This window comes from Botrytis deweyae (assembly GCF_014898535.1).
Source record: "Botrytis deweyae strain B1 chromosome Unknown BDEW_009, whole genome shotgun sequence".
Taxonomy (NCBI): Eukaryota; Fungi; Ascomycota; class Leotiomycetes; order Helotiales; family Sclerotiniaceae; genus Botrytis; species Botrytis deweyae.
Window position 1 is genome coordinate 1313602 of NW_024066216.1, and position 13804 is coordinate 1327405.

The 13804-nt window shown below is 43.8% G+C and overlaps 6 protein-coding genes across 6 annotated transcripts; 4 read left to right on the forward strand and 2 right to left on the reverse strand.

The window, feature by feature from the left end:
• Positions 1–660: 660 nt before the first annotated feature.
• On the forward strand, positions 661–2477 carry EAE98_005012 (uncharacterized protein; the record flags this gene model as incomplete). Its single annotated transcript, XM_038952633.1, has 7 exons — positions 661–859; positions 915–1048; positions 1098–1403; positions 1448–1492; positions 1549–1605; positions 1657–1835; positions 1892–2477. The coding sequence occupies 7 exons, from the start codon at positions 661–663 to the stop codon at positions 2475–2477; spliced, it is 1506 nt and encodes a 501-aa protein (XP_038811283.1).
• A 1655-nt stretch (positions 2478–4132) lies between these two features.
• On the forward strand, positions 4133–5302 carry EAE98_005013 (uncharacterized protein; the record flags this gene model as incomplete). The annotated part of the gene is made up of 3 exons (XM_038952634.1): positions 4133–4803; positions 4861–4919; positions 4968–5302. The coding sequence occupies 3 exons, from the start codon at positions 4133–4135 to the stop codon at positions 5300–5302; spliced, it is 1065 nt and encodes a 354-aa protein (XP_038811284.1).
• Positions 5303–6278: 976 nt separating this feature from the next.
• Positions 6279–7688, forward strand: EAE98_005014 (uncharacterized protein; the record flags this gene model as incomplete). Its single annotated transcript, XM_038952635.1, has 2 exons — positions 6279–6685; positions 6740–7688. The coding sequence occupies 2 exons, from the start codon at positions 6279–6281 to the stop codon at positions 7686–7688; spliced, it is 1356 nt and encodes a 451-aa protein (XP_038811285.1).
• A 126-nt stretch (positions 7689–7814) lies between these two features.
• On the reverse strand, positions 7815–10703 carry EAE98_005015 (uncharacterized protein). Its single transcript, XM_038952636.1, has 2 exons — positions 10335–10703; positions 7815–10223 (listed from the first exon to the last, which is right to left on the reverse strand). Exons 1-2 carry the CDS (start codon positions 10527–10529, stop codon positions 8121–8123), a joined length of 2298 nt encoding a protein of 765 aa, XP_038811286.1. The 5' UTR covers positions 10530–10703; the 3' UTR covers positions 7815–8120.
• A 216-nt stretch (positions 10704–10919) lies between these two features.
• On the forward strand, positions 10920–11272 carry EAE98_005016 (uncharacterized protein; the record flags this gene model as incomplete). The annotated part of the gene is made up of 2 exons (XM_038952637.1): positions 10920–10953; positions 11049–11272. The coding sequence occupies 2 exons, from the start codon at positions 10920–10922 to the stop codon at positions 11270–11272; spliced, it is 258 nt and encodes an 85-aa protein (XP_038811287.1).
• Positions 11273–11525: 253 nt separating this feature from the next.
• EAE98_005017 (uncharacterized protein) lies at positions 11526–13604 on the reverse strand. The gene is made up of 2 exons (XM_038952638.1): positions 12611–13604; positions 11526–12506 (listed from the first exon to the last, which is right to left on the reverse strand). Exons 1-2 carry the CDS (start codon positions 13181–13183, stop codon positions 11646–11648), a joined length of 1434 nt encoding a protein of 477 aa, XP_038811288.1. The 5' UTR covers positions 13184–13604; the 3' UTR covers positions 11526–11645.
• Between the last annotated feature and the right edge of the window lie 200 nt (positions 13605–13804).

Below are 13804 nucleotides of genomic sequence, written 5' to 3' on the forward strand. Positions count from 1 at the left end.
ACCAGATGATTACTGAGACTTGCATCATTAAACTCTCTTTTTGGACATATGCAGACCGAGAGAAGCTCCGTGTTAATGTATAGTGGCATCTTTTGAGGAGATTACAGCATGCAGAGCTATAGATATTCCTTAGCTGAACATGGTGCACAGCCCGGATTCACTCGTTCATCAATAATAATCAACACTACTTGGAATCCTTGAAACAGAAATGTTCGAATTGAATAGTTGCTTTCGATTTCTGTCAGAGCTAGGCCTTGCATTAAATTCGATATCGATATTGCAGCCACACTTTCTACCTAATAAGACCGGGGCCGTTATTTGTAGAGACACCCTGGGGGAAACCACGGGCTCCGAAGGCTGTGACTTTTTGCATTGCCGAAGAAAATACAACATGTAATGCGGCACAGATAGCGGGGTAGCTTCCTACGTGTTGGTGGCGTACAAGGGTGCCAGATATGATACGAGGTGGATGAGGTTTCACAAAGTGACTTAGCAGGCTTAACAAGGTGTGTAATTAGTAGTTGCAGTCGTATTGGTTGTTTTGGTCTTGGCAAAGCTTAGAGTTATCATATCCTACTACACTGTTTAGATAGAACTTCTGGCTTTTTATCTAAGTATCGCAAAACCACAGCATCTTCTCAGTTTTTCAGATCAGAAATTATGGAGATACAAACCTTACTTCTAGCCTTATTCATTACTTACGGAGCTGGGCTACTGACTTATCGATTTCTATTCCACCCTCTTGCACATATTCCCGGACATCCACTTGCGATATCGACTTACCTCTACGAATGGTACTACGATTTGTACCTCAGTGGTCAATATACCTTCCAACTTAAAAGGTTGCACAAGCAGTATGGTATGGTGTTTGAGTCTTTTGCCGTAACTTCAGCATCACTGATATTTCCCTCTAGGTCCCGTCATTAGAATCAACCCGAATGAGGTTCATATCGATGATCCTGATTTCTTCGAAGAGGTGTTTAATCAGTCAAATGGCCGAACGCAAAAACCTATAAATGTTGCCGAAGCATTCGGTCCATATCCAGCGGTAGATCTCAGTCTCTATCATTTGAAATCATGTTGCTAATTTTGCAAAGACTATAGGAACACAGGATCATGAGCACCATCGCATAAGAAGAAATGCTCTCAACCCATTCTTCTCCAAAAAATCAATCAACGACCTCGTTTCAAGAATCCAACGTCCTATCCTCATTCTTTGCGATCGACTTGAGGAGGCAAGTAAATCTGGGGTAACTCTCAATATGAAGTATTTCTATGCGGCAGTGACACTGGATATCATCAATGACTACTGTTTCTCGAGGCAGCCAGATAACATTTTGAGGGAAGACTTTGGACGTAAGTCTTTTGACGACGTAGACAACTTCTTGGTTATTAGTCTTTTGGTACGTAAAGTATCAATCAATTGGAATGAATGCTAACTTTCAAGAACATTCATATCCCATACTTGATGAGATTTAGCTATTCTCTTCCGGTATTTCCTTCCAGTCCTTTTTGGCCTTTGCTTTCCGACGATGCTGAAATCTTTAGGACAACATGAACAAAATCTTGGCTCCTGCCATGGCAGACATCCTTGATTACCGCAAGGTAAATCTTCAATAACCAATCCTGACTCAATCAATCCTTAACCAAGTATAGGATCTTTCTAGACAAGTAGAGTCCATTCGACATGAGCACGAAGAGCCCGAATCAAGTAAACTTGCTGATAGGACTGTCTTTCATGAACTATTAGAGAGCAAATTGCCACCCCAAGAAATGGAGCGAGACAGATTGCGTGATGAAGCTTTCAGTTTAGTCACAGCAGGCTCTGGTACAACGTGAGTAGTCTCTGCAGAAAACTTTGCGAATGATAGCTTACTATGTATGTATCCAGAGCATATGTCCTCAGAGGAACCTCATATCACATCTCGGCCAACCCTGCGATTACTCAGCGGCTTCACGAAGAGCTGAAATCTGCCATTCCAGACCCTTCGAAATCTCTTTCACTGTCAGAATTGGAAAAACTGCCGTATTTGACAGCTGTCATCCAAGAAGGGCTCCGTCTTGCCGATCCAGTTACCCACCGTATTGGCCGACAATTCCCAGATAAAGCCTTCATCTGTCATGGTAAAACGATTCCAGCCGGAACAATAGTTAACATGACAGCTTTACTCACGCATCAAAATGATAAAATCTTCCCGGAACCTATGGTTTTCAAGCCAGAGAGATGGTTGGGGAATCAGAACAAAAAGCTCGAGCGGTACCTTGTCCCCTTCAATCGCGGAACTAGATCCTGCTTAGGTATCAATCTCGCTCGCGCCGAGCTCTATTTGATTTTAGCTTCTGTGTATCGACGGTTTGATTTTGATGTCTCACAAGTTAATAGAGCTCGTGATATAGATGCTAGCCGAGATTACATTCTAGGCGCCCAGGCGAGAGACACCCCCGGTATATTGGTTAAAGTGAGAGAGAGAGATTGAGTCTATTAGTAAAATACCGCACATTACTTAATCTGGAAAATAATCACAATAGTCATACGCCGTACAATGATTTTGTGAGAGCTCACACTAAAACACTACTAGCTCGCTCGCGGTGATTCTAATTGAAGCATATCTTTCTTCAAGCAATTGCTGACTTACTAGCGAAGTAGCCATCTATTAGGCCCCCACACTGAGAATATTCTTGATGAAGATAAATAAATAAATAGTCCGCGATTGGAAAAGGGCATGTCTCGCCGTCGACTGGAGGATTCCTGCAATTGCAAAAGTTCAGCAAATAGGGATGTCCGCTCCAGTAGGACGAAAAGCTCGGCACGTCAAAAGATCACACCATTTTTTTTAAATTCTCTTCTAAATCAGACTTTCAAGATTTTTGGCTATCAATTGGATCAAGATATGAAGAAGAAAGATACTTATAATCTATAATTAGTTTATCTTTTTTGAAGATCCGTATCACTTTCTGACATTATTGCCTAATACGTTCGGAGTGATAGTGTTTCTAGCAGGGTTTAGATTTTGGCGAACTTTGGTGCGCCCGGTTATTTCGTTCTGGATGGATGTCCAGTTGATAATGCGGAATGCTTGCAAATATGCATTGCATGTAAGACTCAACATATGCCGAATCGACTCAACAAATGGGAATGGCCGGTCAAGCTAGTAGATTCGTAATCCCGCCTTTAATCCTGGGGAAACAAGGATTAGGGTGCATTACTCAAAGACAAATCAAAGTAGACCCACCCCCCTTTTCTATTATTGTTGGGGTTCTACGGCAGTACTCGATAGAAACTTGGCATTCGACTTTCTCCTCATTGGTAGGCCAATTTAAAAACTGAAGCCTTCGCGGCGCAGACACATTCCAAATTAAATTGCTAATTTGTGGCTTGCTTGAAGGAAAAAGAGGGAAAGGGGGGTGGGAGATTTCAATAAGTGGGAAAGGAGTGACAATTAAGAACTAGCTAATTGTGGATTCCATATAGCATTCCTTCCAGCATGGATCTCTGGGATATCTTCTACCGTTGACTGTTCACTAACATAATCACATCTCAGAAACAATGCGTTTGCATCAGAACATATCATATTTCAATTCGACTACAAGATGGATATCAATTAAAAGTTCTGTTTGTTGAATATTTTTCTTTGTCGGGATCCCTAGCATTTCAGACAAGGTGCGTCCCCATTGTTTGTAATTATTGTAGGAAAGCTTCACAATAATTTACTTTACAAGAAAGATCTTTTGAAGAAATGCAACCATGACTGCAGCCATAGCATGAGGCCTTGTTGAAAGCCCTCGTCTGAAAAGTATGAGGATCTCTGACCCCTCCTTAGACATTACGATTGACTGCAGCTGTAGTTCGAAGGTGTAACGGTCCTATTAATATCCTCAAACTCTATTCGCACACCTGTAGGTACCACAACAACACTCTAGTTGAGAGTTAGGCACAACCAGAACCCTCTTCTGATACTCGACATTGCCTCTCGTGTTTCTTTGACTTCAAATGCCATCCTCCATTTTCTTAATACATATAACGTAAGTGTCTCTGCGCTTGCTCTAATTCTACTGCACTACCTTACTGGAGCCCTTTGTCAGACTTTCTCTTTGACGATCTCAACTCTGCCTTCTATCTTATCAATAAAACATGACTACCCCCGCTTCCTCCGCTCCATATAAGCTGGGACTGAATCATGTGGGATACACGACTCTGGTTATCTGCATATTCTTTATGGCATTATCTACCTTAGCCGCTGCGCTCCGCGTCTGGACTAGGGTAGTAAAGAGAGCCAAGTTTGGTATTGACGACTGGCTTCTCATCGCCAGTGTCATTTTGTTCTTTCCATTCTGTGCCAATATACTGGTCGGTGTCTATACGATTGGCAGTGGACAGACATATACCGACCCCCTCGTGCTCGCCTCTAAGTCGCAACAGTATTTCAAGAGCGAGTATGCTATTCCTCCACTTTATGCTATCAATGTCACTACCATCAAACTTTCGATCCTATTCTTCTATCGTCGCATTTTTACTACCGATAGCTTCTTGAGAAACAATTACATTGTCATGGCGATATGCATAGTTTGGTTTGTCGTTACCATTATCGGTGACCTACTCTACTGCATACCCATGGCTACATTTTGGAATCCAGAAGTCAAAGGGAAATGTTTCAATTTTCCACTATACTTCTTAATTATGGAGCTTGTCGATATGTTGTTAGATATCGCCATTCTTTGTCTTCCATTGAAAATCATTCTTAGCCTACATATGCCATTGTCAAAAAGACTTGGGATACTCTGCATCTTCCTTTTGGGAGCACTGTAAGCACCCCTGTTCGGTAATCATAGATCATAAGCAAATAATATTCATGAATATAGGGTCGTTGTTACCAGCGCCATACGAATCGGATATGTTTACAAGCCAAGTGCCTCACTACGTAAGTCTCTGTCTTTTCTTGATCAGAACTTAAGCTGAGAGAATACAGTATCGCTAGCGCAAGCATCTTTATGGTCGGTCATTAATCTAGGAATAGCGATCCTCTGCGCTTGTTTACCGACATACAAACCTCTTTTTGGCAAGTTTCACACTATAGGCACTTCGCTTTGGACCAACCATTTTTCTGCGAATTCCGACAAAAGTACGACTAAGACCGCCTCCGATTTGCACACAAATCCCGCCGCTTACTATTACAGAATGGGGGATAGCAATGGCGATAACATTCATATGACGGGAGTTTCTACACAGATACAGAGCGGCAATAAGGCACCGAGCTTGCCTTCGGATGGTGTACGAGTCCAGCGGGATGTTCATGTATCATAGTTTCAATGCTGTTGTTGGTGGAACAAAATTAGACGTCAAAAATTAACTGTCGGTTGTGTAGTGGGGCTTGGTTTTGCCGTTCCATTAATGTAATTTTCCAATATTTACTGCCAAAGATGCTTGGGCAGTTGGGTGACAGTGTTTTCAGAATATATATGGGGTACTGTCTGGCTACAGTTTTGCCTTTGCATTCATCAACAGGAGATTTGCTTTCATCCCATACTATCGGGGACAAGATAGAGTTGAAAGATGTCGATCTTCTATCAAGAGCTTTTGTATTTTGCTACATTCTAATCATTATATGCGTACCTGTGAACTTCAATTTCAGTGGTAAGAAGTGTTTGAAGCAATTGCTGACTCCATGTAAAAGTCTGTCCATGCATGCTACAATATAAATCTTCATTAGTATCAACAGCCTCGCTTATTGAAATAGCTTTTGTTTGTTGGACTGCAGATACTAGGTACCTACATACACCTCGGTATATGTTGAGACTGAGCCACTCACCCACATGTTTCGTTTTCCTGTGGCGTGTTCTATGGGTATACATTTACTGAGTTCCACCATTTGGTCTGTTCAAAGAATCTCTTTTTAAATTTTACTTCAAATTTCGATCCATCAGTTATTAAGCGGGAATTTCGAGGCTTTCACATACCCAGACAGTTCACGGGTAACCATATACGCTCCGCGACTGTGACTGCGACTGCGAATTCACTTCATTTCCTGGTTAGTATTCACCTAGAAGTTTCTGCTTCTTCCAACCCTGGCACAATCTCCTAGCGTTTGATTATCACAACCATTCTCAATCGATTAACTCCTCTATTTCTTTTTTACAAATCAAGCTCCGATTTATTTTCGCTACATGATCGGGCTTCCACTAATCTTCGCTGCAGTATTCAACACAAGATATTAGTTTGAGAATCCCAAGACGCATATATTCCCGTTTGCAACAATCTACTTCAAACAGGCCTATTAAAAATGGATTTCCAAAATATCAAACACCTGACTGCTGCGACGAAGCAAATGCGAGAGAAATATTGGAACGATGCAATCAGAACTTCTATCTCTGTCCAGCAAGCTGCAACGACACAGGATCTTCCTGTCAAAGGTCCTGTATGGGTTAGCAAATTCACAGCACCGTCTCCTTCCCACGATGACAACTCTCGAGAGTTGCTTCTTGGTCTCATCGATGAGGCAAACACGCATAATATACATTATGATCGTCCAAATTGCGAGCCACTCTCCTGTGAATGGACAGGTTACCGCGAGGGAGTTGAAGCGGGTACGCCCGAACCACTACTGTCAGAAAATGAGAAGTATCAAAAATTAGTGGAGGGTACCAAGAGCCCATTAACAGTTTTGTATCTCTATGGCGGTTCATTCGTGTATGTGTACCCCTTTCAAATATCACTTGTAATTTACTCACATGTGAGCTTTAGACTCAATACCCCTTCCAGCTACCGAAGACGTATTGGAAGCCTAGCCAAAGCAACAGGAGGTAAAATCCTAATGGTGAAGCAGCGTTTGGCACCACAGAATCCCTTCCCAGCAGCTTTCCTCGATATATTCCAAGCCTACCTTTCACTTCTCGCACCACCTCCAAACTCACCACACGAAGCCATTCCAGCCAAGAACATTGTAATAGCAGGTGATAGTTCCGGATCCGCCCTCGCATTGAGCTTATTACAAGTTCTTCTGCAGCTCAAACGAAAAAATGCCGTCATCAATTTCCATGGAAATACAATCCAGCCAGCCGAGTTCATACCCGCAGGTCTCGCATTGTTGAGCGTCACAACTGATCTGGTCAATGCGCTTCCCTCACACAAACGAAACATAATGCATGATATATTTCCCTTTCCCATCGAGAAACTTCCCTACCTAGAAAAAAGCTTTCCTACCTGTTCGATCTGGCCAACCAAGCCCGCACGAGCAAATTTATACTGCGAGGCTGGGATGCTTGCTCACCCGCTAGCAAGTCCTGTTGCCTCCTTTGATTGGTCTGGTTCTTGTCCTCTATGGTTTGCATCGGGGCAAGAACAAATTGTGGATGGCTCCCGACTGTTAGCTCAAACTGCTTTTTCACAGGGCGTTCCAGTTGTGCTTCAGGAATATGAGGGTATGCCTCATACATTCTTCTGGGTATTTGGCGAAGCACCGCAGACGAGAAAGATTCTTGGTGATTGGGCTGGGGCAATAGTTGCTTTTGGGGAGGGCAAGAAATTCGTTTCTAAAGCGGAATTTATTCATGCTAAGGGCTTGAAGACAGAGGAGTTGAATTTGAAGAATTTAGTGTCTTTTGGTGTGGCAGAGGCGAGCGAGCTTCTCTGGAAGAAGACACTAGATTATAAGGTCCCATTATTTCACCAACACTGTCAGTCATCCTTGTAGTTGACATTTCTTTAGTCTGGAGCCAATTCAATTCGCATCAATTCGGTTAATCTATTGCTCTCTGAGACAATAGAAAATGTCGTCACTAGAGACCTATGTAATGAAAATTTTATTGATCAAGCCTTAAATTCCTCGAACTCTTCGCTTGCATTATTTGGTGTGTTCTCATTTATGAATTAACATCCCTCAGCATTATCCCAGCTCTGCAACTTATCGTACAAACAACCAACACTTCCTAACACCGTTACTCCAGGTTGCAGACGTAAGTAACCACATCCGCTCATCCGTCGCTTCATTGATGTGGCGAACGAAGTAAAATTAGACCCAAATTTACCAAGATTCCGTGATCGCGTACGGGACGCTATTATAAATACCTAAACCATGGTCTCCTTTTCCCTTCTTTCGGCTCTTATCCTACAAGGGTAGATACACTCATCTCCTCGATTCCCTCCTCGACTCTCTACTTCTATCTCTCTTTCTATCACGATCCTTGTCTCTGACTCTGTCGCGATCTCGATCCCTATCCCTCCTATCCCTATCCTTGTCTCTCTCCCTATCTCTACTCCTACTCCTCTCCCTCCTCCTATCCCTGTCTCTACTTCGACTTCTATACCTCCTGGAATGCCCATCTCTATCTCTATCTCTCCTATCATCGGGCGATCGGCTCCTCCTCCTCGGCCTATCATCATCTCTTGATCTTCTCTCCTTTTCCCTATCCCTACTTCTCTCCCTCTTCCTTGGGGAACTTCTCGCAACTATACTTTCCCTTCGTTCAGTGGCACCTGGTACATATCGGTCAATATTGATCGGACTAGTGCTTCTCTCGATCCGACTACTTCGTCTCGCAGTAGGTGACCTACTTCTTGCGCGAGATTCTCTCCTATGACTTTCCCTATCGCGAGAAATATCTCTTTTTCTTGCCGAGACAGGACTGCTCATTCTAGCATCATCCTTTGCTCTAGGTGTGGCAGCGATGGCCTCTTCCTTTTTGGTTGATAAACTAGGTAATTGCGGCTGATTCTTTCGTTCTTCGTTCCACTTTCTAGCTTCCTCAGCTCTTGCTTGTGCCGCAGCAACTTTGTATGATTCCGTATCGAGATTCGAGGCGCTTGTCCTAGTCACACTGCTCTCTGCACGTCTTGTGTCACGGTCCCCTACACGTTCACGGCTTCGTGATCTGTAACTTCTTCGTCGGTCGCGAGATCTCGATCGAATACGATCTCTATCACGCCTATCATCACGATCTCTACTTGACCTACGTCGTCGATAGTCGCCTCGATCCCGATCTCTACTATCCCTTCTATCTCGGTCGCGATCCCTATCTCTGCTGTCTCGTCGTCGTCTATCATCCCGATCTCGACTTCCACGGCGAGAGCGCTCATCCTTGTCTTTGCGGCCATCGTAATTTACTTCTGTAGCTTTAGATTCCTCATTAGTCTTTGTCTCATCCTTAACCTTAGTAGCATCCCTGCTTGATTCGGGACTTTTAGCTCGTTGACTACCTTCTTTGTCATGGCTGGACTCATTCGCCTTGTCTACCATCGGTTTCGTATCGGCTAGTTGAGGCGTTTTCGAACCGGATTCTTCCTTGAGCTTCGCAACTGCAGTTTTCTTATGCTCAATCGTTTTAACAGGCGTATCTCGAGATATTGGTTTGATGGCTGAGGCGGGCATTGCCTTTCGGGGAGGTGGTGCCAAGGTCTCGTCAACCTCCATCTCCAATAGATGTCTAGATCGATTAGCAACCTTTTTGCCCTCTTTTAGAAGATCATTAAGAGCCTCTTGTTCGAGACGTTCAATTTCTTCCTTAGATAATTCTGGCTTCGAGATAGGCGTTCGAACACCGAGGGAATCTCTGCGTCTATCGTCGTCATATCTTCTTCTTCGATCGTCCCTATCCCTATCCCGGCCCCTATCTCTATCTCCTCTATCCCGGTCCCGGTCGCGGTCCCGTTCTCTCTCGCGATCGCGATCACGATCCCGATCCCTAGCGCGGTCTCTCTCCCTCCTCTCCCTCCTCTCCTTGTCTTCCTTCTCCCGTTCTTTCTCCCTCTCTTCTTCCGCCTCCAACTCAGCCTTTTTCCTAGCCTCCCTCTTTCTCTCCTGATCAGCCTCAATTCTCTTCTCTTCTTCTCTCCTCTTTAATTTCTCTTGCTTTCTCTTCTCGTCTGCAATGGCCTTTTCCTTCTCTCTCAGTTCCTCCCTAACTTTCTCTCTGGCCGCTTTCTTCTTTGCAGCTTCTTCCGCATATTGCTCATCCGTTTTACCTCCTCTCAAAAACTCCTTCTCAGCTGCTTCTTCCCCAATGTCACTTTTGCGAATCGTGCGAACCCCTTCTTCAATTTCTGGAATGTATGCCTGTATTAATTTATCGATTGTCGCCTCCGCAGATTGGTAGATACCCGCGCGATCCACAGCTCCCTCGATAAGCAATGTAGCCTTACTGCGATCTAACCGGAGTAGCTGTCTGGGGTCCTTCTCTAATTGCTCTTCCGCAACACTCAATAATGAACTCGTAAATTCATCCTCAAAATCCTACAGTGACCACTCATAATTAGTATCTAAACAGTTATCTCAAAGAGCCCATTCATATTCCCAGAAATCTCGTGGCGCAAAAGCACGTTGAAATAATTTGGAAATACATACGCCTTTCTCCAATTCCTGCCAAATTTTGGTTCTCAACTCGTCATAAGTACCCTTCTTCTTGTATGTATGGGCCAATCCTTCAATGGCCGCTCTAGTCGCAGATGCAAGTGGTAACTCTGAAGTCTTTACTTTCTTTCGCGGTGGAGGTCCAGAATGACCACCATCTTTTTTGTAGGTAGATGCCATCGTCGCCATTCTTTCCTCGTGGTACTGAATTGAATTATTCAAAGTTTTTCGCAAAATTACTTCATATTGGAGGAGAAGAATCTTAACAACCTTGTGAATATTTGAAAGGGAGGAACAAAAAATATTGGAACGAGGAATCTCAAAGTAAGTTGTCCGCGCATTGAATTCAATTCAATAGACGCAAGTCACGTGTTGCATATCGATCAGCCAATCGCGCTAGTGCGATCTAAAGTGACCTTCAACAACCATCCGAGTGAATCCTGGAGTAGAAGCCGTAGTAGCGACTACACAACCCATCATATACGCCCGCAAATCTTCAATTCTGATTGTGCAGTTCACGCCATAGCCAAGCCCACAATTATCCACCCAAGCCTCAATTCTCATATCACAAACAAAAATATGGTTCACAAAGTTCTCTTCTGGACTGGCTTTGGTATGTTCCCCTCTTCCATCTGCCCCTCCTCTTACCAGCTAATTCCCCGCAAATACCACTCTTCTCCTTTCGTTTTACTGACATGCATTTACTAGGCCTCGCTGTCCGCGCCTGGCAACTCGGTCTCGAAATGCGACCTTTCTTCAACAGACAATCTCTCTGGGTCTACCCCGTTTTCGGCGGCGTCGGTGCTTCGTTCGGATATTGGATGCAGGGGGTTGAGAGCCGACAACAGGCTATCCTCGGAGCTAGACGAACAGCTATTTTGGAGAAGAGGGCGAGGAGGAAGGAGAGGGAGGAAGCTGTTGAGGAGTCATAAATTGTTTATTGGAAGAGCGCTGGGAATTTAAAAACCGGGGGGCGAGTGGGTTCTGAATGGGCAGGGGGTGACAAGAAACCAAGAAGAGATATGGAAATTGTACAAAGTTTTACGGGCGACTGGTCAATGAGAAAGAAATTGCACAAATGCCTCAACATGAAGATAATCCCCAGAGATGTCTCAATATGGTGCGGACGTTCACATGGATTTGAAGTAAGGAAGTCTGGACATTGCATTTCATTTCATCCAACCATTACACTATCATACATCAGATGTGATCCTTTTGATATCATCAAAATTCTTTTTGAACGCCATCCAACACCTGCCCAATGAAATTATGCTACTCTTTGAGCTCTCTAGATATCGCAACGCTTTATTGAGCTTCATTTACTAATCTATGAAGAACTGGTACAGAAGTAGTAGGTATACTTCCTGACTCCGTAACAACCATTTGAATATACTCGGCCGGAGTAACATCATACATAGGATTGCAAAGTTGGAGTTTCTTGACATCCATCCAATTCTCTAATGGTCCTCCAGCAATCACGAGCTCATTGGCTGGTGCAATCTCATTAAGAACAATTGAGTCCAAAGCTACTCGATCAGTGAATTTGATGGTCTCGCAAAGAACGATGACTGGCTTGTCAGCGGATGAAGCTTCCATGGCAACCAAAGCTGTTCCTATCCTTGAATATAATCGGCCATTATTCATCATTGCGTGAGCACCTAATAGAACTTTTGTTACATCTTGGATGTTATGACTTAGTCCATGAATCAAACAGTACTTGACTTCGATACCTAGACTGACTAGTGCCGATGCTAAATGCTTTCCCTCATGTAGAGGTCTCGAGTCCACTACAATGACTCTAAACTTCTTGCCCATTTCGTGGGCTCTCACTAACGCTTTTTGCACCAGACTGCTCTTTCCGTAAGTTAATATGACATCTCCATCTCTAATCTTCTCAGCAGTAGTATCGGCAATAACTTTATCAGCAAAAGTGATTCTCTCGCGCATAAAGACATCGATGGCATCGCAAACGCTCTCCTTCGCATCGGCTTCCGACAGATCTGGGTCCGTTTTTGATATTTCAAGCTTAAGATGACGAATAGCATTACCCATAGATACCGAAAGTGGGCGACAAGAAGCCAAGTACTCAATTTGAGGAGAGAGCACATGTGGTATGAAATGACGTGTAAGACTTGCCCCTACAGGGGTTTTGTAAGATTCGACAACCTAGAAAATGTAAGAAAGTGACAATGAGATCACGGCCATTTGAAGAGGGAGAAGGGTGGAGAAAATGGATGCATAGATGAAGTGATTCTCAAAAATAAACTCACTCTTTTAAATGCTTGCAGTGTTGCCACAAGTCTTGCGCAACTGCCGCATATTGTGTAATTGCTCATTTGCAGCCCAAGGGCAAGCACTGCGGGATGAACATCCTTGTTTGCCTCAGCAATTGTAGTTGTTCGTGGCTTATATAAATGTCTGAATAGATCAACGGTCTTATCTTCAACCTTTGGGACTTCTACAGCTGGGGCGGATTTTGTTGGCCCTCCTCTGACTGGCAAATTTCGTACTTCTGTGCCTTTTTTAGGCTGAGTTTTTCCTCCCTTCGCGGACTCGCTTTTCTGTCCTGGTGCCGCTGCGGCAGGAGTTGGATTTTCAGCCGTTGCTTTGCTCTGTACTGCTGCAGCTCTGCGTGCGGCCTTCTCTTCCTTTGCCTTCTTTTTCAGTTCTGCAGCTGATAACTTTCCTCCATCGGGTGTGGGTTTCGCATTTTCTTTTACATTTCCTGATTTCGTACTGGGAGATTTTCCTTGTGCTGAAGAAGGTGTGGATTCAGTACTTCCTGCCTTCGATTTGACAGCATTTGCGGGGCTTGTGGCCGCAGGTGAGTCTTCGGCAGACATTGCGGTGCTTGATATAAAAAATGGAGCACTCAAGCTTATGAACCAAAGACTAGACCTAAGACCAACGCGAAACAACTCCGTTGCTATAGTCTTAAGATTTACTGCGTTTTAATCTGTTGCGACGATATTTCGTAGTTTGAGATGGGGGGGGGGGTTTGAAGGTTGTCGCAATAAGTCCGAAAATGAGTCACTTTCTTGTGAATTCGTAGATCGTCAAGCTGGAGAGGAATGAAGTCTTGAATAATGGTTTGTCCTGAGTATGATTTGGGACGGTATAGTTGAAAATGGATTTGAATCTGGAGGATCGAAATAATTCACTGTTTTTGTCCGATGATTCGAGTTGTATGTACCGATATTAATATTGTTCGAAAGGCTGAAGAACTAAAGATCACAGTAGCGTTATTTTATCCCTGCAAAAAAAAGTGTGGTGCGGATCAACCTTAGTAAGCGAAACGCGGGGCATAAGATTTCGGCTCGGGTAAATGAGGTTTAGGGGGTCTGATGCCAGATGAAGACTCTGGATATAATTCAATCGGGATATTAGACTTTTTTGTTTCTCAAATAAAAAACTATATACTACGTAAGAGGCTAAATGGTCTCAATGGAGTCAGAGTCGTCAGG

Coding starts and splice junctions, on each gene's coding strand:
- EAE98_005017 (XM_038952638.1), bottom strand. CDS start 13,183: ATGTCTGCCGAAGACTCACCTGCGGCCACAAGCCCCGCAAATGCTGTC. Junction 12,507..12,610: donor CACTGCAAGCATTTAAAAGA/GTGAGTTTATTT, acceptor TACATTTTCTAG/GTTGTCGAATCTTACAAAAC.
- EAE98_005015 (XM_038952636.1), bottom strand. CDS start 10,529: ATGGCGACGATGGCATCTACCTACAAAAAAGATGGTGGTCATTCTGGA. Junction 10,224..10,334: donor GGCAGGAATTGGAGAAAGGC/GTATGTATTTCC, acceptor TGGTCACTGTAG/GATTTTGAGGATGAATTTAC.